Here is a 27,941-nt window from a genome sequence, read left to right as displayed (position 1 = left end):
GGGGACGGATGTCGCCTTAGAGAGTGAGAGATGGAGATGGGATTGAGTTGTGATTTAGGGTTTTAGGTTATGAGTTGTGATTGCGGGATATACTGTGGACGGTTCAGTGTTCCGATATATTAATATCCGTGTTTGGAATTTGAAAAAAATACGCGTTACGATAATAATGGCGCTTTGAAAATCGCATTGCGATAGTCAGCATCGCGTTGCGACAGTCAGAATCGCGTTGCGATAGTCATAATCTCGTTGTGATAGTCAGAATCGCGTTGTGATACTCATAATCGCATTGCGATTTACATATTCGCATTGCGATAGTCGAAAAATCTCAACGCGAATTTGGAAAATCACAATGCGATAGTCAGAATTGCGCTGCGAATCTGGAAACTGATTTGCGATACCGGAGATCGCGTTGCGAATTATCGATCGCATTGCGATTTAGTTGGTCATTTTGGCAAATCCAAAAAAAGTTGGTTAAAATCGTATATTATAAGGCATTTTTGGTCACCTACCTAAAACTGCCTATAAGTTCAAAAACCTATAATTTGACCCCCTAAATTAGGGTGTGACACTTGTTTTGCATCAAAGATTTAATATAGGTCCAACAACCAATGAATCTATCAGGTGAACATTTTATTTAATGCCTTTTCAAGTCACCCTCTCAGTTCTGTGTTTCATTTATTGTGCATGCGGCTAAATTTCTCATATTTTAGGTACAAAGATGATGCTTATGATTGAATCTGGAAGCCTTCAATCTTTCCAAGCAAGACAATACACACCTCGCTTTCTATTGATACTGATGACAACAATTGCTACCAACCGGCGCCGGTTGTCATGAGAACAGTACATGTGCCGATAAATGCTAGCGGAAGGTTGGGGTTTAACTGGGAACCAACAGATCCTACTGCAAAATATTATGTTTACATGCACTTTGCAGAGCTTGAAGAGCTGAAGAAAAACAAGATCAGACAATTCAATGTATCTCAAAATGGTGTACTTTTGTATGGTCCTATTGTTCCTGATTACTTATATATGAAAACCTTGTATAGCACAGTGTCGATCAGCGGAAACTACATCGAGTGTTGGCTGGAAAGGACTAACAGATTAACACATCTGCCGATCCTTAATGCTCTTGAAATTTTTATGGTTAAAGATTTCCCAAAGTCACAACAGACCCAGAAGATGGTATGGTAGTCCAAACTTGCATTAGTTTGTTTCAGTTTCTTTTGAAAGAATACTTGATATGTGTTATATATTACACAAATTCTAATCATCTATATATAATTAACTAAAAATTACAGTTGATGCAATAACGGATATCAAGTCAACATATGGAGTGAAGAGAAAATGGAAAGGAGATCCTTGTGCACCTAAAACTTATTGATGGGATGGCCTTAATTGCAGTTATGACGGCTTCGGTCCTCCCCGGATTATATCTTTGTAAGCATGTGTCTTTGAATAATCATGTTGGTTTAAGATTTTAAATGCTTTCACTTTTCTTGTAAAATGTACATTTTGTTGGCGTTTTCCGTATAATCCCTACCTATTCTTTGCATATATGCAATCAGGAACTTGTCTTCGAGCGAATTGACCGGAAAGATCTCTGCTTCTATATCTCTGCTTGCAATGCTACAACATTTGTAAGTAAATATCTATGTCTAAACAGATTGACCTGTAGATAGTAGTATATAGGAATAAAAACTGAGGCAGCAATCATCATCTATGACCATATAAATTGAACAGATTGAAAACTTTTATTGCAGTGATTTATCAAACAATAGCTTAACTGGAGATGTACTTGATTTTCTAGCACATTTGCCGCTCTTGAGCATCTTTTAAGTCATCCTGTTTTTGAATTTGATGTAAATTGAAAATTCTATAAGTAATAATGGATGTTGCATCAATCCTACTGCAGAAACTTAGAAGGAAACAAGCTTTCAAGTTCACTTCCAGTTGCACTCTTGGAGAGATCAAACAGTGGATCACAATTACTAAGGCCTGCTTCTTGTCAAATTCAATTACTCATATCAGAATCGATGCAAGTGACAATATAGTTCTTATGTTTTTGATCTCGAATATCACTGATTCAATCATTTATCGATGCAAGTATCGGAGAAAATTCAGACCTTTGTCTGACAGCTTCATGCCAGAGGAAGAAGAAGCATAAGAATAAGCTTGTTATTCCACTAGCAGCATCAGCTGTTGTGATTTTTGTGATCGTAGCCACATTAGCTGCATTTTGGAGCCTCCGAAGAAGAAAACAAGAAGGTATGTATATCAAAAAATATTGAACACATTTATTCAATAAAATGAGAAAAAGAATACCCCAGGTGCATCTCTGCTTATTAAACTTGTGTTTTGGTCCTCCTATTAGTTGTTACGAAAGTGAGTGCTGAGGATGAGAACAAGGGTGGAACAACATTGGAGTCAAAAGGCCGAAAGTTTACATATTTCGAGTTCCTAAAAATTACCAACAACTTCGAGACTGTTCTCTGGAGAGGTGGATTCGGAGCAGTGTTCCTTGGCTACTTGGATAATACTAAGGTAGCAGTGAAGATGCTATCAAAATCATCAGTCCAAGGCTCGAAGGAGTTCCACGCAGAGGTATGCACGTTTATGGTTCAACCCCTGCAATAATTTTAAGCTCATTGTTTGGTTATATTCAATGTGTGGCTTCATTTTACAAGTCAAGCTCCTAATGAGAGTGCATCATGCCAACCTAATTAACCTTGTTGGATATTGTAATGAAGGCATCCATATGGGACTTATCTATGAGTACATGGCTAATAGAAACTTAAAGCAGCATCTTTAAGGTCTTTGTAAAAACTATCACACGCCAATTTGTTCAAATGCATCTTGAAATTCACAAACTTGAATAAACTTAAGTTGCTATGGTGAAGCAGATCGAGATGCACACACCATGAGTTGGGAAGAAAGGCTTCGGATAGCAGTCAATGCAGCTCAAGGTTAGAGAATTCAAAGCCTTTCACCTATCCAATTATTTTCCTATATGTGATGAACATAACTCAGCTGATGTATTGTGGAATTTGAAAAATATAGGATTGGAGTATCTGTATTATGGATCTAATCCACCCATAGTTCACAGAGATGTGATTTTGGCTTGTCCAAGGCTTTTCCAGCTGAAGGTGGCACTCACGTCTCAACAATTGTTGCTGGCACCCCTGGCTACCTTGACCCTGAGTTAGTTTCTTTCATGTTTCACATTTGTTCTGCCTCACCAAAAGTCCTCCGCATATCATCTTCACGCTTCAAATCACAGTCAAGATCCCGGAAGAATATCTCCAGAAAAAGAATCTCAAACACTCAATACTCCTTGGAAAGTCGCAACCTTTTGATATGACTTTTGATAGGCACATGTGACCTACTAGAATCAAACCTACATCTTACTTAGCCTGTCGACCTACAAATAATCATAATAACTCTAAATCTGACACCCACATTAACTTCTCGACCAAGACCGAGATAAATAATAGAACAACCTCTTACTCATCTCCTCTCTACTTTTCACACGGAAACAAATTACTTTGACACCAGCCAATGATCGTCCTTCTGAATCTCCGTCCAAACAAAACTAAAAATACGATTGTCGACACTGTTTTTCACCCGGGCGAGGAAAAACTGAGTATGACTTTGGGCTTTTCTTTTGAAAAGGTTTTGAATGGTTTTGGAGTCGCCATCGACTTTTTGAGTTAGGTAGGTCGAATACCTAAAAATTTTCTTTTAAAAGAGTTTTTAAGAAAACATCATTTTAAAAGATAAATCAATCTACGTGTAGCCAGAGATTCATTCTTTTTGAAATAAAAAAAGGGTTCAGGGATCGATTACGTGTGAGGAAGGATAAGGCACCCCACAATGCCCAAAATTGGTACCCGACCGATTATAAATTGCCTCTAATAGTGGAAATCTAAGAATTCTAATATAAATTTAAATTACGATCCTTTTGATTTCTTTCAATTATTTTATTTTATTTAATATCCTTGTATATTAATGTTTATATTTGATTGGATTTTAGATATTGAAATTTTGGATTTGCTTTAGTTCAATTTTTTTGTGGTTTTTTGTCAAGGTTTGAGAATTTCTACTCACACACAAACACATGTAGTACATGACATAAGCTCTATACCCGAGCTCTTACTTTTTAAGTGGGAGTGAAAGCGACGTCTTCGTGAGAATATATTCTCTATGTCAGACCTAGCAAGTAGCTTTCGAGGTTCATATGCCCTTTATCTTCGTGAGGATTTATTCTCTATGTCAGGCATAGGGAAATGTGCCCTCTTGAATTGAACTCGATCCGTTTAAGCCTATAATGGGTGAGGATTGAGGATTTGGCTCACCTAAAGGGGCACCGACAAGGATAGCTCGAGTACCTCTACTCCTAGAACCAAAACTCTGCATATAGTAAACTGTAGAAACCCACCCGATCTAAGACCATGCCGAAACTCTGTCCATAGGTACCTAAATAAGTGTACACAAAGGAGAAATGAATTCTAAACTTCGTCTTTTAATTTATTCGATAGATTCTTTTTGAATAATTGTATGTGAACTATAAATTATGCGGTTAGGGTTTTAATATCCTATATGTGTTTTATTCACTGTATTTTATGGTTTATTTACTCGTTGAATTTAATCTTTTCATATTTCACTAACATACATTTCCTCTCTTTGATAATTATTTTTGCTAACATCTTTTCCTTGTCCTGTTGCTTTATTTTTGTGCATAAACATGATGTTAATAAGCGAGATAATTATCAAAATTAGAAGCATTTTAAAATGATAATGCCACACGAAGTGGTAGATATTGTTTATCTGCTTTGACATGTTGGGACGTTGTGAGTTCTTTGAAAGTTGTTATAAGATAATTACCTTGAAATTAACACATGTTTCATATATATCATGTCATAGAATGTATTGATTCCCGAGTTAATAGTCACATTGGAAGGCTTTCAATACGACAATGCCACTCGAAAATGTAGAATATAAATGCAAAAACACATCAATGGTCCAGAATTGTGTTCCAGGAAACAACTGAAGAGGTACGTCAAGATGGAATATATGAGGCTCAAATGATGCAGTAAAACAAGCTTTTCAAGAGTCCTATGATGATGTTGATACAACTAGCCAAAAAGAAATAATATGTTTGAAGTCATCAAGAAACAACAATAATCAACACGAGATAGTGGATGATGTCAGTGGCATATGGTCGCTCAATAAATGTATTTCTGGAAAATAAGTCGAATCGTTGGAGTTTTCCATCAAGCCAAGGATAAAAGAAGATTGTTTCATTGCATGTTCGATCAAAATTGAAGAAGTCAAGTAGTATGACGTGATTTGTAGTTTCCATCTGCCTCGGTGAATTAAGACATTGTGTGTTATTTGGAAGTTGTTTTATGACAATTACTTTGGGGATCAATTCCTTTGTTGCATTTACATTTTGCATTCCTATTTTGCATCTTTGCATTTGCATAAGCATATTTGAACCTTTGCATTAGCATCTATACATCGTACATTACATGATATGCATGCATCTCAACGTGCATTAATCACGGATCCTGGGATTAACCTGCGGAATCTTTTGAGGTAAATTAAATTTACCACTTCGTACTTAGAAAAGAATTGAGAACAAAAAATGTGACAATATTACCATCTGAAGATCAAAGAACCTCATTGAGAATTATGGGGTACTGAAGCACAAGATCCATAATATGATTGATTTAGGGGCATGGACATTCAATGAATGATGGGGCATTATGATGCAAACCGAGAAAAATCATTGCAACCACTATAAACTTTTAATGCACTTGCATATTGTCTTGTTTGAACTTGTTTTTATTTTTCCTACATTTAAATGTTTGGAAGTAACTTGACGTTCAAACATTTTAAATAAAATGATTCATTCTTAGGAAATGAACAATGAACAAATTTTAATCTTGAAATTCCTTGAATATCATCTTAATTAAAAGTTTTTTAATAATTGAGGTTGTAAATTTATGAAAAATGACAAGATTAAACCCCAGCAAAACAAGGACCCCCTCGATCCTACTCTAGATACACCAAAACTCATACCCTTCTCTTGAAAGGACCAATCTAGTTTTCTCCTAGCATGCAGAGTCAATCAAGGGTTTGGCATTCAGGTATGTGTTAGGAGCTGACAAAATGGGGAAACTTGCACATGAGATTGCTAAGCTAATTGATTCCTACTTCTGTTAATGATGTTCAATAATGATCATGATATTCTCAGATAGAATGGTCGAGTAGGTGAATCTAGTTTAGGTCGGTTGCTTGGAAATTGAACTCTAACGATGAGATTTTCTTACCTATAACAAACACCGGGACTATAACATATTCTCCTTGACAAACTTAAGAAATGGAATCTGTATACCTAGAATATATATATATATATATACACATAATAAACCTGAGCTATTCCGCTAAAGCAATTGGTTATAGAGGAAACTCGAAAGTCCCGACTTTATGAATATATTACATTCAAACCATGACATTGATCGGGTACTTGGCAATTCGATGTTTGCTCAACTGTGATTGTCAGGTCAAAGACTTTGTGAAGACATGAATCCTTCAGCTAGCCAAATCATGGCAATTATAATAAATACAATAAAGCTGAATTTAGCTAGCCCAACCATGGAAAATTAAATCAAATTTACTAAATAAGGAGTTTCGGTGAATATGGACTATGGGAGTTGAGGAACACCTGTTATAGTCGAACTCACACGAGCACTCAAAAATCTCATTTTTAGACCAATATTTATGCACTACCTTTGCTAGAAGAGTCTACAAAGCTTGAACAAATGGAAGATTTCAGAGAATTGAAACAAAAGTGTTTTAAAGAGTCTAGCAATTGACTATGCTAGTTGCGTCATTTTGTCCGCCTCCGATCAAAATGCCAAACCAAGAAAGAGGGGCATGTCCTAATTTTTAAAAGGATCGAGAAAAGGAAAAAGGACGAATCGATGAAGTAAACCTTAAATTTAGGTAGCCAACCTCAAAACCAACCTTTCGATCCTGACATTTGTCAAAGATTTGTAACTATCAAAGATTAAAGAGCAGTTGATTCTTTTGATATTTAATAAACTCATGTTTTATGATTTGTTTTAATTGTGAAACTTAGAAGAAGATAATATTTAAAAAAAAATCTTTTCAAACTTTTGAAAATTCAAAGGAAGAAAAAACATTTTCAAACAAGATAATCTCTCTGGAAGCATATCTTGGAATTCAACGAATATCCCTCCGAAGCTCATGATCGAAGCTGAGGCAAGGGAAGTTAAATTTTTGGTCCAAAAGTTGATGGGCCAAGGAAAATAAATTATCTTGGGATAAGGTTTGCAAGAGTACACCCTGGTGGGAATGAAGATAAACTGGAATCAGGGATAGATTAAATACTGCTCTCGCAACTATTCCCCTCACATATCAACATATATATTCATAAACACATACATACATGAGACACAAAATTTACATCTTTGCATTCATCATCATGTGCAATAAAGGCTTTGATTTTCCCTCTCTTGAGGAAAAATTCACTAATTCATCAAATAAAATACGAACTTCATCATGACACCCGTAAACATCCAGGATAGACAGTTATAAATACATCATTTCGATCTTTCAGGAAATAAAATCTCGAAAATGACCAGATGTCTTCAACCTGAAAGAACAATGTCATCCATATATTTGACTTCCTAAAGTCAACAATTAGATCTTCTGAAGACATTTCCTCAATGTGCATAAACAAATAGACTCTCTGTCTCCTTGGGTGTTGTTTCTCTCGAAACAAAATATCGTCTCGCTAGAGACATTTTTCTCTTAAAACAAATTTCGTCTCACTTGAGACATTTTTCCTTCAGAATATAAATTTCAAAGTTATTTTTCTTAAAAACAAATTTTGTCTCACTTGAGACATTTTTCTCTTAAAACAAATTTCGTCTCACTTGAGACATTTTCCTTCGAAACACAAATTTCAAAGTTGTTTTTCTTAAAACAAATTTCGTCTCACTTAAGACATTTTCCTTTGGAACACAAATTTCAAAGTTGTTTTTCTTAAAAAAAAATTTGTCTCACTTGAGACATTTTTCTCTTAAAACAAATTTTGTCTCACTTGAGACATTTTCCTTCGGAACACAAATTTCAAAGTTGTTTTTCTTAAAAACAAATTTTGTCTCATTTGAGACATTTTTCTCTTTAAATAAATTTCGTCTCACTTGAGACATTTTCCTTCGGAACACAAATTTCTAAGTTATTTTTCTTAAAAATAAATTTTGTCTCACTTGAGACATTTTTCTCTTAAAGCAAACATTGTCTCGCTTGAGACATTCTCCCAAAATTTTGAAATATTTAAAGCAAAATTGATCTCACATGAGATAGTTTTCCTAAGAACAAATTTTGTCTCGCTGAAGACGATTTTCCTTAAAACAAAATTAATCTCACTTGAGATTGTTTTTCTCTAAGAAACAAAATTTTGTTTTCGAGACAATTTTTACTCAAAAAAATTTTTGTCTACCTTGAGACAGTTTATCTTGAAACATAAACTTTGAGAACGTTTCTCTAAGAAATAAAATTTTGTCTCCCTCGAGACAATTTTTACTCAAAATAAATTTTGTCTCCCTTGAGACAATTTCTCTTGAAACATAAACTTTGAGAACGTTTCCCTTTAAATGAATTTTGTCTCACTTCAGACAATTTTTACTCAAAACAAATTTTGTCTCTCTTGAGACTGTTTATACTCAAAACAAAGTTTCGTATCTCTTGAGACAGTTTCTACTCAACTACTCAAAATAAAGTTTTGTCTCTATTGAGACAGTTTCCCTTGAAACAAAGTTTTGTCTCTCTTGAGACAGTTTCCCTTGAAACAAATGTTGTCTCCCTTGAGACAGTTTCCCTTGAAACAAATGTTGTCTCCCTTGAGACAGTTTCCCTTGAAACAAAGTTTTGTCTCTCTTGAGACTGTTTCCCTTGAAACAAATTTTGTCTCCCTTGAGACAGTTTCCCTTGAAAAAAATTTGGTCTCCCTTGAGACAGTTTCCCTTGAAATAGAAGATTTTATCTCGCTTGAGATAGTTTCATTCGAAACAAAAGATTTTTGGAAAATAAGCCTGATTTTCAGGGGTTTCTCGATGATTTCAAATGAATTTGAAAGAAACTAAGCCTGATTTTCAGGGGTTTCATGATGTTTTGAAATGAATTTTTGAAAGAAGATAAGCCTAGTTTTAGGGATTTCTTGATAACTGTAAATGAATCTTTTTGAAGAAGCTAAATTTATCAAAAGAAATTTTTTTACTGGGCCAACATGCTCCCATTCACAAGTAAAGATTCACAAGAATACACGTAGGATGGACCCAAGAAAGGAAAAAACTTAGCAATTTGCATCATTAAGGAATTCAAAGAGCCAACAAAGATTTCATTTCACTAATTCAGCAAAGAGTCAATCCATATTTTTCACCATTGAAAGAAATGGATCTCAGCAAAATTAAGGATCATCGGGTCATTACCTTCGGGTACTTTAAATACAAATCACTGACACATGATAATTTTTTCTAGGTTTAAAACTCTTCAAAGAAAGGGAAAACTAATCAACATTTTCAGTGGAGAGTTCATAATGAGAAGAACTCATCTGACAAAGAGAGAAGAAGTTCATAATGAGAAGAACTTGTTCAACCTTAGCTCGATTCATCGCATATGGAGTTGAATCATCAACACCTCACTCGAGGGATCAAAATTTCCAGTGGAGAGTTCATAATGAGAAGAACTCATTCGATGAGGAAGAAGAAGTTCATAATGAGAAGAACTTGTTCAACCTTAGCTCAATTCATCACATATAGAAGTGAATCAACATTTCCAGAATAGTTTATAATGAGAAGAACTCGTCTTAAAGGAGAAAGTTCATAATGAGAAGAACTTGTTCTTTTCAAATCCACTACATAAGGAGATGAACCAACATTTCCAGAAGAGTTCATAATGAGAAGAACTAGCTTTAAAGGAAGAATTTCATAATGAGAAGAACTTGCTCAACTTTTTTCTCGATTCTATCACATAATAAGATAGATCAGCACCGACATTTTGTTTGTTTCCATCACATAAGGTGTTGGATCAGCATCACTATTGGATCAACTATCACAGAAAGAGAAGAATTGACATTTCCAGTGAAGAGGTTGCAATGTAACAAGAAGAGACCAAGATGAAAAATAGTGTTTTTTATCTTTGCTTCATTCTTGTTTCACAGCAATGAGCAAAGAGGGACAGTTGTAATCACCATTTTTCATAACCATTTTTTATAACCCAAACCTTATAACCCTAAACTGAGACCCAACCCAAATCTGACCCAGTACCCGACCTGGCCCAGACCCGGCTCTTGATAACATAGTTCTCGTGACTTATCTCTGCAACCGTGCCTACCAAACTTTTCTCCAGCCTAGGATGTGCCACTGCCCTGACAACCACCATGACAGTGGTTGTACGCTGGAAATGCCGAATTCCTAGATATAACAATCAAAATCTATTTGCTTAGGGGATATGATTTTTTTTGTACAGGGTATATAACCCGAAAAAGAAGCCAATGTACACAGAATACTTCTGAGAAATCAAACAAAAGAAACTCTACAAGTTTTTCAGCAATCAAATTTTTAAGATATTCTAATGCATGTTTTTTTTTCTTTTCGTTCGATACTAGTTCTAGGCTAAAAACAAAATGAAATAAAATAAAGATCGAGAGTGTTTACCTTACTGCCGAGGAGGGTTCGTCGGAGTTGTTGTCATCAGTGAGGAGTTTAGAGAATCATTTACTTGAGTCCTAGATCGTCATTGAGTCGGGGTGGCTTTGAGTGGTGTTAGTGGCCGATCTTGGAGCAGTTTGGTTCTCGGTGATAGGAGGAAAAAATGCTAGTTGCGGCTCGATTTTGACCGTGTTTAGGAGGGCTTGATTCCTCGGTCGGTTCGGGAGACGATTGGAGCGAAATGACCACCAAATCAGTGGCCGATGATGTTGTTCGATGGGGGCTTGCGAGTAGTCGACCGCCGCATGCGTGAAGATGTTGAGTTAATCGATTGACGGAATTGGCCAAGAGGGGGTGAATTGGTAATTAAAAATTTGGTGAAAGCTTTTGCAGAAAATTGAAAGTAATTGCACAGCGATTTAGAGTGGTTCGACGTTCTCAATCAAAGTCTACGTCCACTACCTTAGCTATCCACACTAAGGATTTTCCTACAAATTCACTAATTTGTTCTTTCTTTTGAGGCCAAAGAGATAACCTTACAACACCCTCAAGAATATACCCCAATTCTTGAGAACACTCTTTCCCAAAGAGAAGATTACAAATTTGCAAACCTACAAGGAAAACCTCACAAGGTAAGATGTTTGCACAATTCTAGAACAAGAAAAGAACACTCACAAATAATTACAAATGAGCACAAATGGTGTTCTTTGAAAGCAAGATGAATATTGAAAGGAAAATTGGCTTGATTTGCACAAACTTGGTGTTTGATGCTTTCTCTCTTGTTTCTCTATAATTTCTTGTTGATCAATGGCTTCAGAACTTGTTTAAATACACCTTAAATCACTTATGAATGTTGGGGATGATTAGTGAAGATCATATAGCCGTTTTAGTGTGAAAATAATTAATAAAACAGCTTGGAGCGTGGGGGAATCGGTTCCCCCTCATAGGGAATCGGTTCCCTAAGTGTAAAATTCAAATATTTCGACCGTTGAACAGGGGGGAATCGGTACCCCCTTTGGGGGAATCGGTTCCCTCCGAGCATTCTGGAAATCTCGGAGCCAAACCATTCAGGGGGAATCGGTACCCCCTTGGGGGGGAATCGGTTCCCTCTGAGCAATCTGGAATTTTTGGCTTTGAAATGGTTCGAAATACTTTGAAAGATTATTTTGAAATTGTTTTAAGATTAAAACTTAATTTTACACTTAAGTAAGGATTAAAAATGATTTTTGAAATATTTGGAGTAATGTTTTGATATTCGAATAATTATATCGAAATACTTAGAAAATCATTTGGAAAATCTTAAAATTCATTTAACTTAATTTGTTATATCGAAATATCAAAATGTTTTCAACAATCTCCCCCTTTTTGATATAACAAAACATTTTAGTAATTTTAAGATTTTGAAATCAAGTTTTGAAATTACTCCCCCTTAAATCAAGTTTTGAAATTACTCCCCCTTACATTAACACTTCTCCCATTTATCATTTTAAAAACACACACTTCTCCCCCTTTTTGTTAAATCAAAAAGATTCAAAGAAACGTGAAAATCATTTAGCCAATTGATTAGGTATATGTATGCATAAGCTGCTAAGATCACAATCAAGATAAACGTTAGCCATTAGTTCCATAATCAATATTCATAAACAATGTGATATGGCAAAATTGGTCATATTGCTAATAATGATGTAAATGATGCAATAATGAATAAATCACACCAAACATATAAGTTCACACCATCCATAAATCCAAACAAATTCACAATCCACAAATTCAAATATTCCAAAATATTCAAAATGTTAAAACAATAAGTTTGGAGTTCAAAGCAAAATATAGAATCAAACATCCGTAGGAGGATCGGGAGGAGGAAAACGAGCTCGCATAGCAGCCATGTCGTGTGAGAGTGCATCAATACGTTCATTCATTGAAGCGTTGTTTGTGCGTATCTCTCGGAGAATCTCTAATTGTTGAGCTTCCATTGTGGATAAATGGGACTCTATAGAAGTAAAGCGCGAATCCATGGTCGCATATCGGAAATCAAATGTCTCCATAAAGGATTGAAAATATTGAGGCATTTGAGTCGATTGTTGTGCGTGCTCCTCGGGTTGCTCAGGCTCATCTTCGGCTTCATCGATATCCCTCACTAATTGTTCAAACTCTGGATCTTCATCAGCTTCGAGTGGAGCTCGTGAAGAACTAGCTCCCGGAGTAGTTGCAGAAGAACGAATCCATTCACCGGTTTCTTTATCTTTAACCCATCCCGCTCTTGTTAAAGAAAGAAGATTGATTTGTTTCTTAAGAGGAAAGGAGGCATCTAGACCAACTCGAAGCTCGACTTTAAAAAAGAGATTACTAAGGATACAACCGTAAACTAGTGAAGAACAGAGTTTCTTATTTGGAACTAGGTTAACGGTTTCAACAATCTCAGCAAAGATAATCTCGGAAAGGTTTATTTTTATATTGTGTTCAAAACAATGCAACCACCAAAGATCTAATGCTCTGAGAGTAGAATAACGACCCCCGGATGGTCGAAACCACCAAGTGATCATGAGATGAAGAAAACGCTCATGAAGATCTAGAATACTTGCACTATCATTTCGTTTATATCGAGAGCCTAAAACTTGTTTTTCATTTGATAAACCTTCATTATCCAAGCCTAAGGCATTGGCTATGTAAGCCGGATCAAGATGGAAATATTGACCTAGGAGGTAGGAACATACTCCTATGGTTTTGGTTTTATCACGATTTTTGATACAAACGGCATTACAATAGAAGATACGAACAAGTTGATGATAGATAACGGGTTCAAGTTCGAAAAGTTTATCAAATTTCCATTCGTGCAAGATAGGGAGATATTTAAAGTTAATAGCAACCATAGCTTGAAGAGATGGGATACGTTCTTCCCTAATCTTATACGAGTCAAAATATTGGTAAAACCAAAAACGATAATCTTTAGGACCCGGTTGATTGAAACAAGAATTTTGGATAGTCAAGTTAGGATCAAGATTTGGAATAGGATTTTGAGGAATAGGAGGAGGATTTGGAGGTGAATTTGGTTGACGACTAGAACGACTAGATGAAGACCTAGCACGTTTAGGAATAGACATGGTAAAGGAAATCAGAATAGATTGGATAACCTGTAATTTTAAAAACAAATGTATGCAATTCAATTAATCCCAAAATTCAATTGAGTCCTCAATATTTCAAGGTTCGCTAAATCAATCCTATTGGGCAAAGTTCTTGAAAAACTTTTGACAAATATGGTTTTGAGAAACAATATATATATATATATATAGTTTTCATAACAACATAATTTAATCAAAACACAATAATTTGAAAATTAACATTTTTTTTAATTTCGAAAATTTTAAAATTTTGTAAAATTCTTGTGTTTTTGATGAAATTAGTTGTGACATCTAGTTTCTAATCATTAAACAATCAATGCTCGATCACTATTTCAACCTAGAACTAATTAAAACTAATCCTATGTTCAAAGTCAATGAAATAGAGAGTTTAGAAAAATTTACCTTGAAAGATGAAGATTGAGGGGATTTAGATGTTGTTTGCACGATTTTAATGATTCCAACAGGTCTAGAAGATGATATTTGATTCGAATTCCAATTAATATCGTTGATTTGAGGCAAGAATGGAGATAGGGAAAGAGTTGAGAGGGAACGGCGGCAAGAAGAAAAATAAGAGGGTTTTGGGGTTTTGGGTGTTCTGCCCGATTTTAACAGAACCCCAGGGGGGTATCGATTCCCCTGTGTGGGGAATCGGTTCCCCTTCAAAGGGGGAATCGGTTCCCTCATGGGGGGATCGATTCCCTCTGCACCAAAATGCTAAAATCCAATTTTTAAGCACGCAAAATGCTAAATTAATCTTCTCTAGTGGTATAGGCAACTCATATATTGAAAAATAATTATGTTCAAACAATTAAATTAATCTTTAATCGATATTTGAACATAAAATTAATTTTTCATCAAGAATCATAAACTCCCCCTAACTAATAGCAATGAATGCAATCAAAAATTACTATTATGAGTATTTTTCAGTATTTATTAAAAGTGCTGAATTATTTTAAACACTAAGTGAAGATAGGTCAGTTAAACTTAATTCTCTCCTAAGTGTCCAAAACCTTTCCTTATCTAAGGGTTTTGTAAAAATATCCGCTAATTGAAGCAAAGTATCAACAAATTCTAGAACTACATCTTCCTTAGTGACATGGTATCTAATGAAGTGATGTCTAATTTCAATGTGTTTAGTTCTAGAGTGTTGGATGGGATTTTTAGTGAGACAAATAGCACTAGTATTGTCACACTTGATAGGAATAGTACCTACTTCAATTCCATAATCAAAAAGTTGTTGTTTCATCCATAAAACTTGTGCACAACAACTACCGGCTGAAATATATTCCGCTTCAGTGGTAGATAATGCAACATAATTTTGTTTCTTTGAAAACCAAGAAATCAGCATATTTCCAAGGAATTGGCAAGTACCGGAGGTGCTTTTCCTATCTAATTTACATCCTCCATAATCCGCATCAGAGAAGGCATGCAAGCTAAAACTAGAGTCTCTAGGATACCAAAGTCCTAAACTAGGAGTGTCCTTAAGGTATCTAAAGATTCTCTTAACAGCTAGTAAATGTGATTCCTTAGGACATGATTGAAATCTAGCACATAAGCAAACACTAAACATAATTTTCGGTCTACTTGCAGTTAGATGAAGCAAAGAGCCAATCATTGACCTATATAATTTAACATCTACACATTTACCTCCTTCATCTAAGTCAAGCTTTGTTGAAGAGCTCATTGGAGTGTCATGAGGTTTCCCATTTTCCAGTCCAAACTTCTTGAGCATATCTTTGACGTACTTAGCTTGATTAATGAAGATGCCATCTTTTCTTTGCTTGATTTGGAGTCCCAAGAAAAAATGAGAGCTCCCTCATCATGCTCATCTCAAACTCACTTTGCATTAGCTTAGAAAATTCTTGGCAAAGAACATCATTAGTATAACCAAATATTATATCATCAACATAAATTTGAACTACTAATAAAATATTTACCTTTATGCTTTAAAAACAATGTAGAGTCAACCTTTCCTTTTGAAAAACCTTTTTCAATTAAAAAATTTGACAATCTTTCATACCAAGCTCTAGGAGCTTGTTTTAAACCATAAAGAGCTTTTGTCAATTTAAGAACATGATCTGGAAATTTTGAATCTTCAAAACCTGGAGGTTGTTCTACATACACTTCTTCTTTTATAAAACCATTTTAAAATGCACTTTTAACATCCATTTGATATAATTTAAATTCATGAAAACATGCAAATGCTAATAACATTCTAATTGCTTCCATCCTAGCTACGGGAGCGTATGTTTCATCATAGTCTATGCCCTCTTCTTGAGTATACCCTTGAGCAACAAGTCTAGCCTTGTTTCTCACTATATTACCACTCTCATCAAGCTTATTCCTAAATACCCATCTAGTACCTACAGTAGATTTATTACTAGTCCTTTCAACTAATGTCCATACTTTACTTCTCTCAAATTGATTTAACTCTTCTTGCATAGCCATAATCCAATGTTCATCATTTAATGCTTCTTTAATATTCTTAGGCTCTATGCATGAGATAAATGCAACATAATTACAAATATTTCTAAGAGAAGATCGAGTTGTTACCCCTTTTGATGGATCACCTATAATTTCACCATCCTTGACATAGTTGTACTCTCTTGGATAAGATACTTCCCTTTCTTCAATGGTTGGATTCTCAAGAGGATCATGAGTTTCCTCATTTTTTGTTTCTTCCTTTGATGATGGTTCTCCAACTTCATGTCTAACATCATTTGTATTTATAACACCTACATCATCATTCACACAAGAATCCTTCCTTGGAAGGGGATTATCATCGAAAACAACATGTATAGACTCTTCTACAACTAAAGTTCTTTTATTAAATACTCGATAAGCTTTAGAATTTAAGGAGTAACCCAGAAAAATTCCTTCATCACTTTTAGCATCAAATTTGCCAAGGTTTTCTTTACCGTTGTTTAAAACAAAACATTTACATCCAAAAGGATGAAAATAGCTAATGTTAGGCTTTTTATTTTTGAAAATTTCATATGGAGTTTTCTTTAAAATTGGCCTAATCATTACTCGATTAACAATATAACAAGCAGTATTTGTGGCTTCCGCCCAAAAATATTTTGGCAAATTATTTTCACAAAGCATGGTTCTAGCCATTTCTTCTAAAGTTCGATTTTTCCTCTCAACAACTCCATTTTGTTAAGGGGTTCTAGGTGCTGAAAAATTATGACTAATACCATTAGAATTACAAAATTCAATAAATCCAAGATTTTCAAATTCAATGCCATGATCACTCCTAACACTAGTTATAGAGTAACCCTTTTCATTTTGGATTATTTTTGAAAATGTGATGAACTGTTCTAATGCTTCATCTTTAGTACTTAAAAATATAACCCAAGTATATCTAGAATAGTCATCTACCAAGACAAATGCATATTTTTTCCACCCAAGCTAGTAGTCTTAGTTGGCCCAAAAAGATCTACATGGATCAATTGTAATACTCTACTAGTTGATACGTCATTAATGGATTTAAAAGAAACACGCTTTTGTTTTCCTTTAGCACAAGCATCACAGATTTTATCATTATCAAATTTAAGCTTAGGCAACCCTCAAACTAAATCACCTTGAATTAGCCGTTGCAAAACACTCATACTAGCGTGTCCTAGTCTCCTATGCCATAACCAACTATCATGTTCATCCTTAGCAACTAGGCATAAATTAGTCATATCAAAAGAATCTAAATGCACCATGTATATGTTCCCTATTCTATGACCAACAAGCATAATCCGATTAGATGCAATGTCAATGACTTTACAACTATTAATTTCAAATAAGTCATTGAATCCTTTATCGCATAATTGACTAATACTCAATAGATTATGCTTTAATCCATTCACATATAAAACATTTTTAATTTGTATGGAAGAGGTATTACCTATTGTACCAATACCTTCAATGTGACCTTTTGAATTGTCTCCAAAAGTCACTTCTCCTCCATTTTTGGCGTTAAGCTCAATGAACCGGCTTTTGTCTCCGGTCATGTGTCTTGAGCATCCACTATCAAGGTACCATGAATTTGAATTTGTTTCCTATGCCTTGTAGCAATGCTCTTTTCCCTACAAACATATATTAATTTTTGATTTTTGGTACCCAAATTCTTTTGGGTCCATATTCATTAGTTTCCAAAATCCTAGTCCCCTTAGGTATCCATTTGTGTAGGATATTTTTTATCTTTAGTAGTAATGAGTTCTTTAGGAACCCACATACTTCTAACGATTTTTCTATTAGAGGTTCTTTGGGGACCTCTATGATTGTAGTTTCTAAATCTTTTTCTAACAAAGTTGGATTTTGAATTTCCACCTTTTTCAAAATGTTTTGTTCCAACTTTATCAAAAGAAGTTTTAAGATCATCAATTTTCTTTTGATGATCATCATTGATCTTTGAAAGTAAATTTTGTAAATTTAAATTTTTCTTTTCAAACTCTTCTAGTTTGATTTGCAAATCTTTGATTTTACTTTCAAGATCGTTGTTGGTTTTGGATATGAGTTTGTTTTCATTTTTCAATTTTGAAACATCATTTTTATATTTTAAAAATAATTTCTCATAATCCGAAGCCAACCCATTATATTCCTCTAATAACTCATCATAGGATAAATCATCAAAATCGAATGAGTTAGAGGTTACCTTAGAATCTTCCCCAAATGCCATCAAGCACAAGTTAGCTACTACTTGTTCCTCTTCATCAAAACTTTCTTCATCGCTCCATATAGCCACATATGCTTTGTGCTTATTCTTTGATTGACCCTTTTTCTTCAATTGTGGGCAATCATATTTAACATGCCCTGGCTTTTTGCATTCGTAGCAAATGATTGGGTCCTTCTCTTTCGATTCATTTTTGAGGCCTTCATTTCGTTTGAATTTTCTTCCTCGATAATGTCTCATCATTTTTCTGAACCGTTTGGCAAACAATGTCATTTCCTCGTCATCGTCATCGTTATTCGAATCACTCTCATCTTTTGTGGATTTGAGAGCAACTTCAATGTTTTTCTTCTTCTCCTTCTCCTTTGGTGTCTCGTCAATCTTGTCAAGGTCCACCTCATCTTCGAGCATCATTTCATGAGTGAGGAGTGACCCAATTAGCTCTTCAAGAGTTAAGGACGTTAAGTCCTTAGACTCGATGATTGTCGTCTTCTTTGATTGCCACGATTTTGGGAGGGAGTAGACTAACTTCCTCACAAGCTTTTCATTTGAAATGATCTCTCCATATGATTTGAGACCATTGACAATCGTTGAAAATCTATCCGTCATAGCTTTGATATCTTCATTTGGTTTCATCCTGAAATTTTCATAGCTATGCGTTAGAATACTAATTTTAGATTTCTTTACCTCATCGGTACCTTCATGAGTGACTTGAAGTTTTTCCCATATTTCTTTGGCGGTTGTACACGATGAAACTCTTCCGTATTCATCTGGTCCAAGAGCACAAAAAATGATATGGATGGCTTTGGAGTTTAGCTGGAACATTCTTGTCTCTCCTTCACTCCACAACCTTGGATGAGTGAGAGGTTTGATGTATCCTTCTTCTACAGCATTCCATGCTCCCATGTCACTTGCTTGAATGAAGTACAACATTCTATTCTTCCAATAGGCATAGTTAGCTCCATTGAAGAAAGGAGGCTTGTTGACGGGCATCGAGTTGAGACCGGAGTCGAAGTTTGAAGCGGAGGCCATTGATGACTTTGATTATCGATATAACTCTTCCCGAATCGACTCAAGAGGCGATTAAACCTTCAAATGAGTTAGGCTCTGATACCAATTGTTGAGTTAATCAATTGATGGAATTGGCCAAGAGGGGGTGAATTGGCAATTAAAAATTTGGTGGAAGCTTTTGCAGAAAATTGAAAGTAATTGCACAGCGATTTAGAGTGGTTCGACTTTCTCAATCAAAGTCTACATCCACTACCTTAGCTATCCACACTAAGGATTTTCCAACAAATTCACTAATTTGTTCTTTCTTTTGAGGCCAAAGAGATAACCTTACAACACCCTCAAGAATATACCTCAATTCTTGAGAACACTCTTTCCCAAAGAGAAGATTGCAAATTTGCAAACTTACAAGGAAAACCTCACAAGGTAAGATGTTTGCACAATTCTAGAACAAGAAAAGAACACTCACAAATAATTACAAATGAGCACAAATGGTGTTCTTTGAAAGCAAGATGAATATTGAAAGGAAAATTGGATTGATTTGCACAAACTTGGTGTTTGATGCTTTCTCTCTTGTTTATCTATAATTTCTTGCTGATCAAGGGCTTCAGAACTTGTTTAAATACACCTTGAATCACTTATGAACGTTGGGGATGATTAGTGAAGATCATATAGCCGTTTTAGTGTGAAAACAATTAATAAAACAGCTTGGAGTGTGGGGGGAATCGGTTCCCCCTCATAGGGAATCGATTCCCTAAGTGTAAAATTCAAATATTTTGACCGTTGAACAGGGGGAATCGGTACCCCCTATGGGGGAATCGGTTCCCTTCGAGCATTCTGGAAATCTCGGAGCCAAACCATTCAGGGGGGAATCGGTACCCCCTTGGGGGGAATCGGTTCCCTCTGAGCAATCTGGACTTTTTGGCTTTGAAATGGTTCTAAATACTTTGAAATATTATTTTGAAAATGTTTTAAGATTAAAACTTAATTTTACACTCAAGTAAGGATTAAAAATGATTTTTGAAATATTTGGAGTAATGTTTTGATATTCGAATAATTATATCGAATATACTTAGAAAATCATTTGGAAAATCTTAAAATTCATTTAACTTAATTTGTTATATCGAAATATCAAAATGTTTTCAACAGAAGAGGAAGAGAGGAAAGAAGGTTATGGATTAGGGAAGTATCGGGTAGAATGCAGAAAAAAGGAGAGAAGTAATCTCATTTTGAGATTTTGGGTAAATCACGCTAAGGTCCTTGAATCTTCAGCGTGTTTTATGTTTCAGTCACCAATTTATGGGTTTATTACGTATAGGTCCCCTCACTTTAGGAATTCCATGTCATTTTGGTTACTCATTTAAGGTTAAATCATGGTTTGGGTTTTTATCTTTAGTATCAGTAGCATTTTGGGCATTTTTAGGTCAAATTCGCCTTAGGTCCCTTCAAGTTTAGCGTGTTTTGCGCTTTGGTCACCATTTCCTTTTATTTTATATGATTTGCGAATTGGTTGCATGGGTTTGTATTATTTTAATTTAGTCCTATGTTGTATATATTTATTTTTTTTGAGATTGACTACTGATATTTATTTTCTTTCATTTTAATCATATGTATTTATGGTGTTATTACGATTCTGGTACTCTTGTAATATGATTTTCTTGTTTCATGCCATGATATTTGTTTTATTTATATTTATGACCTCCAATTTACTATGCTTTTATTTTTTTCAATATGCTAGGAATGAATCCACATGTATATATTTATTTCATGTACATTATTATATATTACTTTATTATATATTTATATAATACTACATGTATTGCATGGTATATAAATATTATATTTTACATCTTAGTATATTTTATAATAAATATTATATTCTATGTTTAATATTATATTTAGAAAATATGTATCTATTTATAAAGTTAAAAATAGCCTTAAAATTGCTTTTTAGTCCATATGTGTATTTATATTTTTTTTCTTTAAATGCTTCAATGTACCATTTTTATTTCGTTTAAAAGCCTCATTAGCATAACTCAGTCGATTACATAATTGGATTAAGGGTAATTTTTATTTATTTTAAAATATTAAGAATGGATAGTCTTAAAATAACTAGATGTCATTTTCCGATGTTTTAAAATAAATAAATATCCCACTAGAAAGGAAAATGTTATATTCACTTATTTAAACTTATCGAGACAATTCGCCTAATTTTATTAGGGATTAAGTCTCGGTATTTTTAAATAATTGAATATTCCTTATATTTTCTAATAATATAATTCGGATAAATTGGCTTAATTTCTTTCTTTGGTAGAATGAAAATTATTTTAATCTTGAATTCTTGAGAGAAATTATTATATTCCTTTTATTTCAGTTGGAAAGAGAAATATTTGTTTTAAAGTATTTTAGGGATTATTTTCTCTTCGATTGTAAATATCGGAATATTATATATTTCTCCTTAGAATTTTTCGTTAAATAAAATTCATGGTTGAATTTGGAATAATAGGATCGTAACTTAAATTTATATTCGAATTCTTAGATTTCACTGTTAGAGACAATTTATAACCGATCGGGTATCAATTTTGGGCGTTGTGGGGTGCTTATCCTTCTCCATACGTAATTGATCCCCAAACCCTTTTTTATTTCAAAAAGAATGAATCTCTGGTTACACGTAGGCTGTTTATCTTTTAAAATGATGTTTTCTTAAAAACTCTTTTAAAATAAAAATTTTAGATATTCGACTTACCTAACTCAAAAGGTCGATGGCGACTCCAAAACCTTTTTAAAAAAATCTCCAAGTCGTACTAAATTTTTCCCCGCTCGGACAAAAACCGGTGTCGACAACGATGGTATAATTTTTTTAATTAATTCAAACAAACATCATTAATTACTAACTTCTATATGCTCGGAATGCAGATACCAAACAACCAACAGGTTAAACGAGAAAAGCGATGTGTTTAGCTTTGGGGTTGTTCTATTGGAGCTACTCACAAGCAGGCCAGTGATCACCATATCGAATGATGAAGCCACTCACATTAGTCAATGGGTCAGTTCATTGTTGGCAAAGGGGGACATCAAGGGCATTGTTGATTCAAGGTTGCGCGGAGATTTCGAGATCAAATCTGCATGGAAAGTTGTGGAATTAGCCTTGGTGTATGCGTCTCGCAACTCAACCAATAGGCCAACCATGAGCGAAGTGGTGATGGAATTGAAGGAGTGATTGAAAAGAGAGGTGGCTCGCAACCGGGGAGGCGCCGGCCCAAGTACTACCGGCCTGAGGCGCGGGATCAGCGTAAATCTGGATACCGAGCCATCTCCCAGAGCAAGGTGAAGAAGAAGCGTATTATTGTGATACATTAATGTCACACATAAATAATCGGTGTTTCTTTTGCTTTATGGATGTTATTTGGGTTTGACCCATGATGCAAATAAGTGTTTCTTTTAGCCATTCAAATCATACATCATATATGTTATATTATACCTTGTATGTATTGTGAACATCTATTTCAGCTCAATCCAAATTCAAAAACTAATCCAAGTTAAACTTAATCTTCACCAAAAACAAGACAAACTTCACCAAGCTTTAATTGACATATATATTTTGATATATAATTTTCTATTTGGGTAAACTGCACATTTAGTACTTAAACTATCAGTTTTGATCCATTTTAGTACCTTAACTTTAAATTTTTTTAAATCATACCTAAGGTTTAGTTTTCGTTTTATTTTAGTACCCGTTGTAAAAAACTTAACATATTTAGTATCTAAACTATCATTTTTGGCCCATTTTAGTATCTAAACTTTCAATTATTTCAAAACGTAACGTTAAATTTTGAATAAGGTATTAAATGAAACAAAAACTAATTTTTTTTTACAGCAGGTACTAAAATAAAACAAAAATTAAACTTTAGATATGTTTTTGAAAAATTGAAAATTTAGGTGCTAAAACTAATAGTTTAGGTATTAAATGCATAATTTACCCTTTTGCTTTATTTGATCGTAATTCGTCAATTTTGATTTTATTTAATTTTATTCATAAAATTCTAATTTAATTTTTACAAACCATTAACTTTATTTTCTACATAGAATCCTTTGACATTTACATTTTATATCCACATAATTATTTTTATCGAGCAGAAAATAAATTAATGTAATATCTAAGTAAAAATTAAAATTTGATGTATCATAATAAAAATTTTGTATACAAATACCTTTTATTAAAGCTTTTCGAAAACCTGTATCTATCACAATATTATATGAATTTCATTTATTAATCGTTATATTTTATTTTATTGAATTGCTGATCTAGTTCAGTTGGTAGAACGCAAGGCTCTTAACCTTGTGGTCGTGGGATCGAGTCCCAGGGTGGGTAATTCATAATTCTGATTGCCGGAGGTTTCCCACAGAAGCTGCTCTCAACCTGGTATTGGGGGTAGTCTACTATTCTACCTCTCCCTTACTTCATTACACATGGGAATAGGATCAGCTAATTATATTTTATTTTATATATTTAAATTTTAAGATTAAATCATTTATGTAATTATCTTCAATTATAAGATAACATGTATAATGTGAAAACTAAGAAAATTTATCGTACAAGCATAAATTACGGTCCCCAGACAAGAGGGGGAATTTTACAATCACATCCTGCACTTATAAAGTAATAGATACAGTCACACCCCCCCCCCATATATATATATATTCTCACCTGGCTAGAGGAGTTGATTCGGGGTCCAAATTCATGGTCACGAAAGGAACCGAGCGCAGCGATTCGTCTTCATGGTGCCTCCTGTTCCTAGCTCTTTCATCAGACAAACACTCGTTTAATTCCGTTACCACCTGATCCATGGTCGGCCTTCTTGCACCAGTTGGAGACAAGCAAGCCATTGCTACTTCTACAGCTTTCCATGCACTATTAACATCGAAATCTCCTTGTAGTCTTGGATCAACTATGTTCCTGATGTCACCCATCGGCAACATCGAATTCACCCATTGACTTATGTGAGTCCTCTCATTGTTAGTTACTGCAACTACAGGTCGGCTCGTTATTATCTCCAAAAGAACGATCCCGAAGCTATAAACATCGCTCTTCTCCGTTAACCGGTTCGACATGTAACACCTGCACATCCACAAATTTAACTTGGTCTGAACTCTAAACAATGATCATCAATTGCAACCGATTGAGTCCCCGATTTACTTTTACTTACTCGGGATCAAGGTAGCCAGGGGTGCCAGCAATGGATGCTGATATCTGAGTGCCACCTTCCACCGTAAAAGTTTTCGACAGCCTGAAATCGGCTAGTTTGGCCTGGAAGTCTTCATTTAATAAAATGTTTGTGGATTTAACATCTCTGTGGACTATTGGGGGCTTGCAACCATTATGCAGATACTCCAACCCTACGGTATTTTCAATTTCACTTGTTGCTTCATATGCAAGTTTCAAATAAAAGATTAATAAAATTGAGTACTTACCTTGTGCTGCATCAAGTGCTATACGAAGTCTTCCTATCCAACTCAAAACACTGGTGCTTGTTGCTACATATTCACTAAAAGTATTTCAAAAATTTGGTCTTGGTAGATTCAAATTTGCAGTTGTGAGAATGTAAAATTTTGCATTCAAACCTGACAGATTCTCTTCTAAATTCCCTTTCTCCATGTACTCATAGATTACCCCCAGGTTTGTGTTGCGGAAGACGGCTATCGGATAGAGCAAAATCGCAACTGATAATTTGAGAAAATAAAAATGAAGATAAAAGAGACACAAAATTTACGTGGAAAACCCCTAAATAATATAGGGTAAAAACCACGGGGAACGGTAGAAGAATTTCACTATGAGAAAATAGGAATTACAACTTCTCTCGATCTACCAAGGGGAAAACAATAATAATTCTCTCTTGATAAAAAAGGAGAAAACAACTCTCAAGAAACTCTCTAAATTCTCTAGTATTGGAAGAAAGCTAGAATGCTTTGGGATAATTTTGAAGCTAAATGAGCTAGGGTATTTATAGTTGAAGCTCTAAGGACTAATTTGTAAATATCCTAAAGTACAATGACTAATTTAAGCTTTTACCATTTTTTTCAACAAATTAGTTGAAACTTTTGACAATTTGCATTGAATGAATTCGGTGCATTAATGCACTGTTTTCCTTGACTTTTCAACAATCTCCCACTTGAAGATTTGATTGGAACAATCATATCTTCACATCATTCTTTCTACCTTGTACCTTCATGTTGCTTACGTCTCTGACAGGCCACAGAAGGATCGACACCAGGTAAATTTATCAGCATTGATTGCCTTCGTCATGAAATCTGCTATGTTGTCTTTGGTATGGATCTTCTGCATATCTATCGTCCCTTCTTCCACCTTTTCACGAATGAAGTGATACTGAACTCGTATGTGCTTTGTCCTTGAATGAAATGTCGGATTCCTTGCTAGATGCAAGGCGCTTTGACTGTCACAAAACAAAGAGACATACTCTTGATTGTGCCCAAGCTCCTCCAATAACATCTTCAACCAAATTGCTTCTTTACTGGCTTGTGTAGCTACTACATATTATGCTTCTGTTGTGGATGTAGCCACAACTGATTGTAATTTTGAAACCCAGCTTACAGCTCCATCAGCAATTTTGAACACATATCCTGTTGTAGATTTGCTTTTATCTAAATCCCCTGCATAGTCAGAATCTACATACCCATTGATTAGTAAGTTTGATTTTCTGTAACATAATGCAACATTTGAGGTCCATTTGATGTATCTCAGGATCCTCTTTACTGTATTCCAATGCTCTTTGCCTGGATTCGCCATGTACCGACTAACCACTCCCACTGCTTGTGCAATGTCTGGTCTTGTGCATATCATAGCGAACATTAAACTTCTCACTGCTGATGCATACGGTACTCGAGACATCTTCATCCTCTCTTCTTCACTGCTAGGACTCATACTGGAGGATAATTTTAAGTTAATAGGAAGAGGGGTAGAAATTGGCTTATAATCTTGCATGTTGAATCGTGACAAGATCTTCTTCAGTAATTCTTTGTGAAAGCCAAATCTTCCTATTACTTCTGTCTCGGTGAATTTGCATCCCTAGAATCTTGTTTGCTGATCCCAAGTCCTTCATTTCAAATTCCCTAGCCAGTTGTGCCTTCAATTCTTCAATATGATCTTTGTTGGGTCCTACAACCAACATGTCATCTACATACAACAGCAATATAACAAAATTGTTATCACCAGACCTCTTGAAATAAGCACAAGGGTATGTGTTAAGTCTGTTGTATCCAAGGCACATAATGAAGGAATCAAATCTCTTATACCAACACCTCGGCGCCTGCTTTAGACCGTACAGAGATTTGTTCAACCTGCAAACCAAGTTCTTCTTTTCTTTTTCTTCAAAACCTTCAGGCTGGAGCATGTAAATCTCTTCTTCAAGATTTCCATGAAGAAAGCTTTTTAGCATCTAGCTGCTAGATGTAAGTTCAATGTAGCACAAATTGCCAAAACTACTCGAACTGTTGTTAGTCGAACCACAGGAGAAAATATTTCACTAAAATCAATACCTTCTTTTTGAGCATATCCTTTAACCACCAGTCTTGCACGATGCCTCTCAACTTGATCATCACCATTTCGCTTGATTTTGAAGACCCGTTTGTTACCAATTGGCTTCCTTCCTTGTGATAGTGGCATAAGGTCCCATGTATTATTTTTATTAAGGGCTTCAATTTCTTCTTGCATCGCCATCATCCACAGTGAAGCATCTGAGCTTTTATTGCCTCCTGTATGTTGATGGCTCACCGTCCTCTGTTAAAAGGCATATGCAATTACCTTCTATAACATAATCTGAGTTCCATTGGGACATCTTCTCACACGATCTGATTGACGAGTTGTTGGAGCTTCAGAACTCTCTGGTTCTTGTTCATCATGTGCTGGTTCTGCTTCAGAAGAATCTCCTTGTTCAACCTCCTTTTCCACATGTATCTGTGTAGTCTCTGACTTTTCAGCGCTATCATTGTCTTCTTTTCTTTGTAGCTTGTCTTCTACAAAGATAACATCTCTGCTAATGATCACTTTGCGGGCAGTGGGATCCCACAAGCGATACTGCTTTACTCCATCAGCATACCCCAAGAATTTGTATTTCCTGGATTTTGGATCCAACTTTGAAATTTCTTAGGAGTTGTACATCACGTACACTATACTTCCAAATACATGGAGGTTTGAATAATCAGCTGGTTTACCAGTCCACATCTCTATTGGTGTCTTCAGCTCTATTGCAGTTGATGGAGCTCGATTCACCAAATAACAGGCGGTATTGACTGCTTCTGCCCAGAATGATTTTTCTAGGCTTGCATCCCTCAACATTGCTCTTGTTCTTTCTAACAAGGTTCTGTTCATCCGCTCTGCCACTCCATTTATTG

The 27,941-nt window shown here is 34.9% G+C and overlaps 1 protein-coding gene and 1 pseudogene across 1 annotated transcript; one reads left to right on the top strand and one right to left on the bottom strand.

Moving 5' to 3' along the window:
• The first annotated feature begins 831 nt into the window (after positions 1–831).
• LOC120212363 lies at positions 832–22,752 on the top strand (annotated as a pseudogene).
• Positions 22,753–24,236: 1,484 nt separating this feature from the next.
• LOC120212300 (receptor-like protein kinase At3g21340) lies at positions 24,237–25,229 on the bottom strand (the record flags this gene model as incomplete). Its single annotated transcript, XM_039210661.1, has 4 exons — positions 24,237–24,651; positions 24,740–24,929; positions 25,005–25,057; positions 25,142–25,229. Coding segments are annotated over 4 exons (746 nt in total), but the record flags the coding sequence as incomplete, so codon positions are not given.
• Between the last annotated feature and the right edge of the window lie 2,712 nt (positions 25,230–27,941).

This window comes from Hibiscus syriacus, unplaced genomic scaffold (assembly GCF_006381635.1).
Source record: "Hibiscus syriacus cultivar Baekdansim isolate YM2019G1 unplaced genomic scaffold, ASM638163v2 tig00110013_pilon, whole genome shotgun sequence".
NCBI classification, from domain to species: Eukaryota; Viridiplantae; Streptophyta; class Magnoliopsida; order Malvales; family Malvaceae; genus Hibiscus; species Hibiscus syriacus.
Note: the sequence above shows the minus strand (reverse complement) of the source record. Positions and strands in the feature narration are given on the sequence as shown.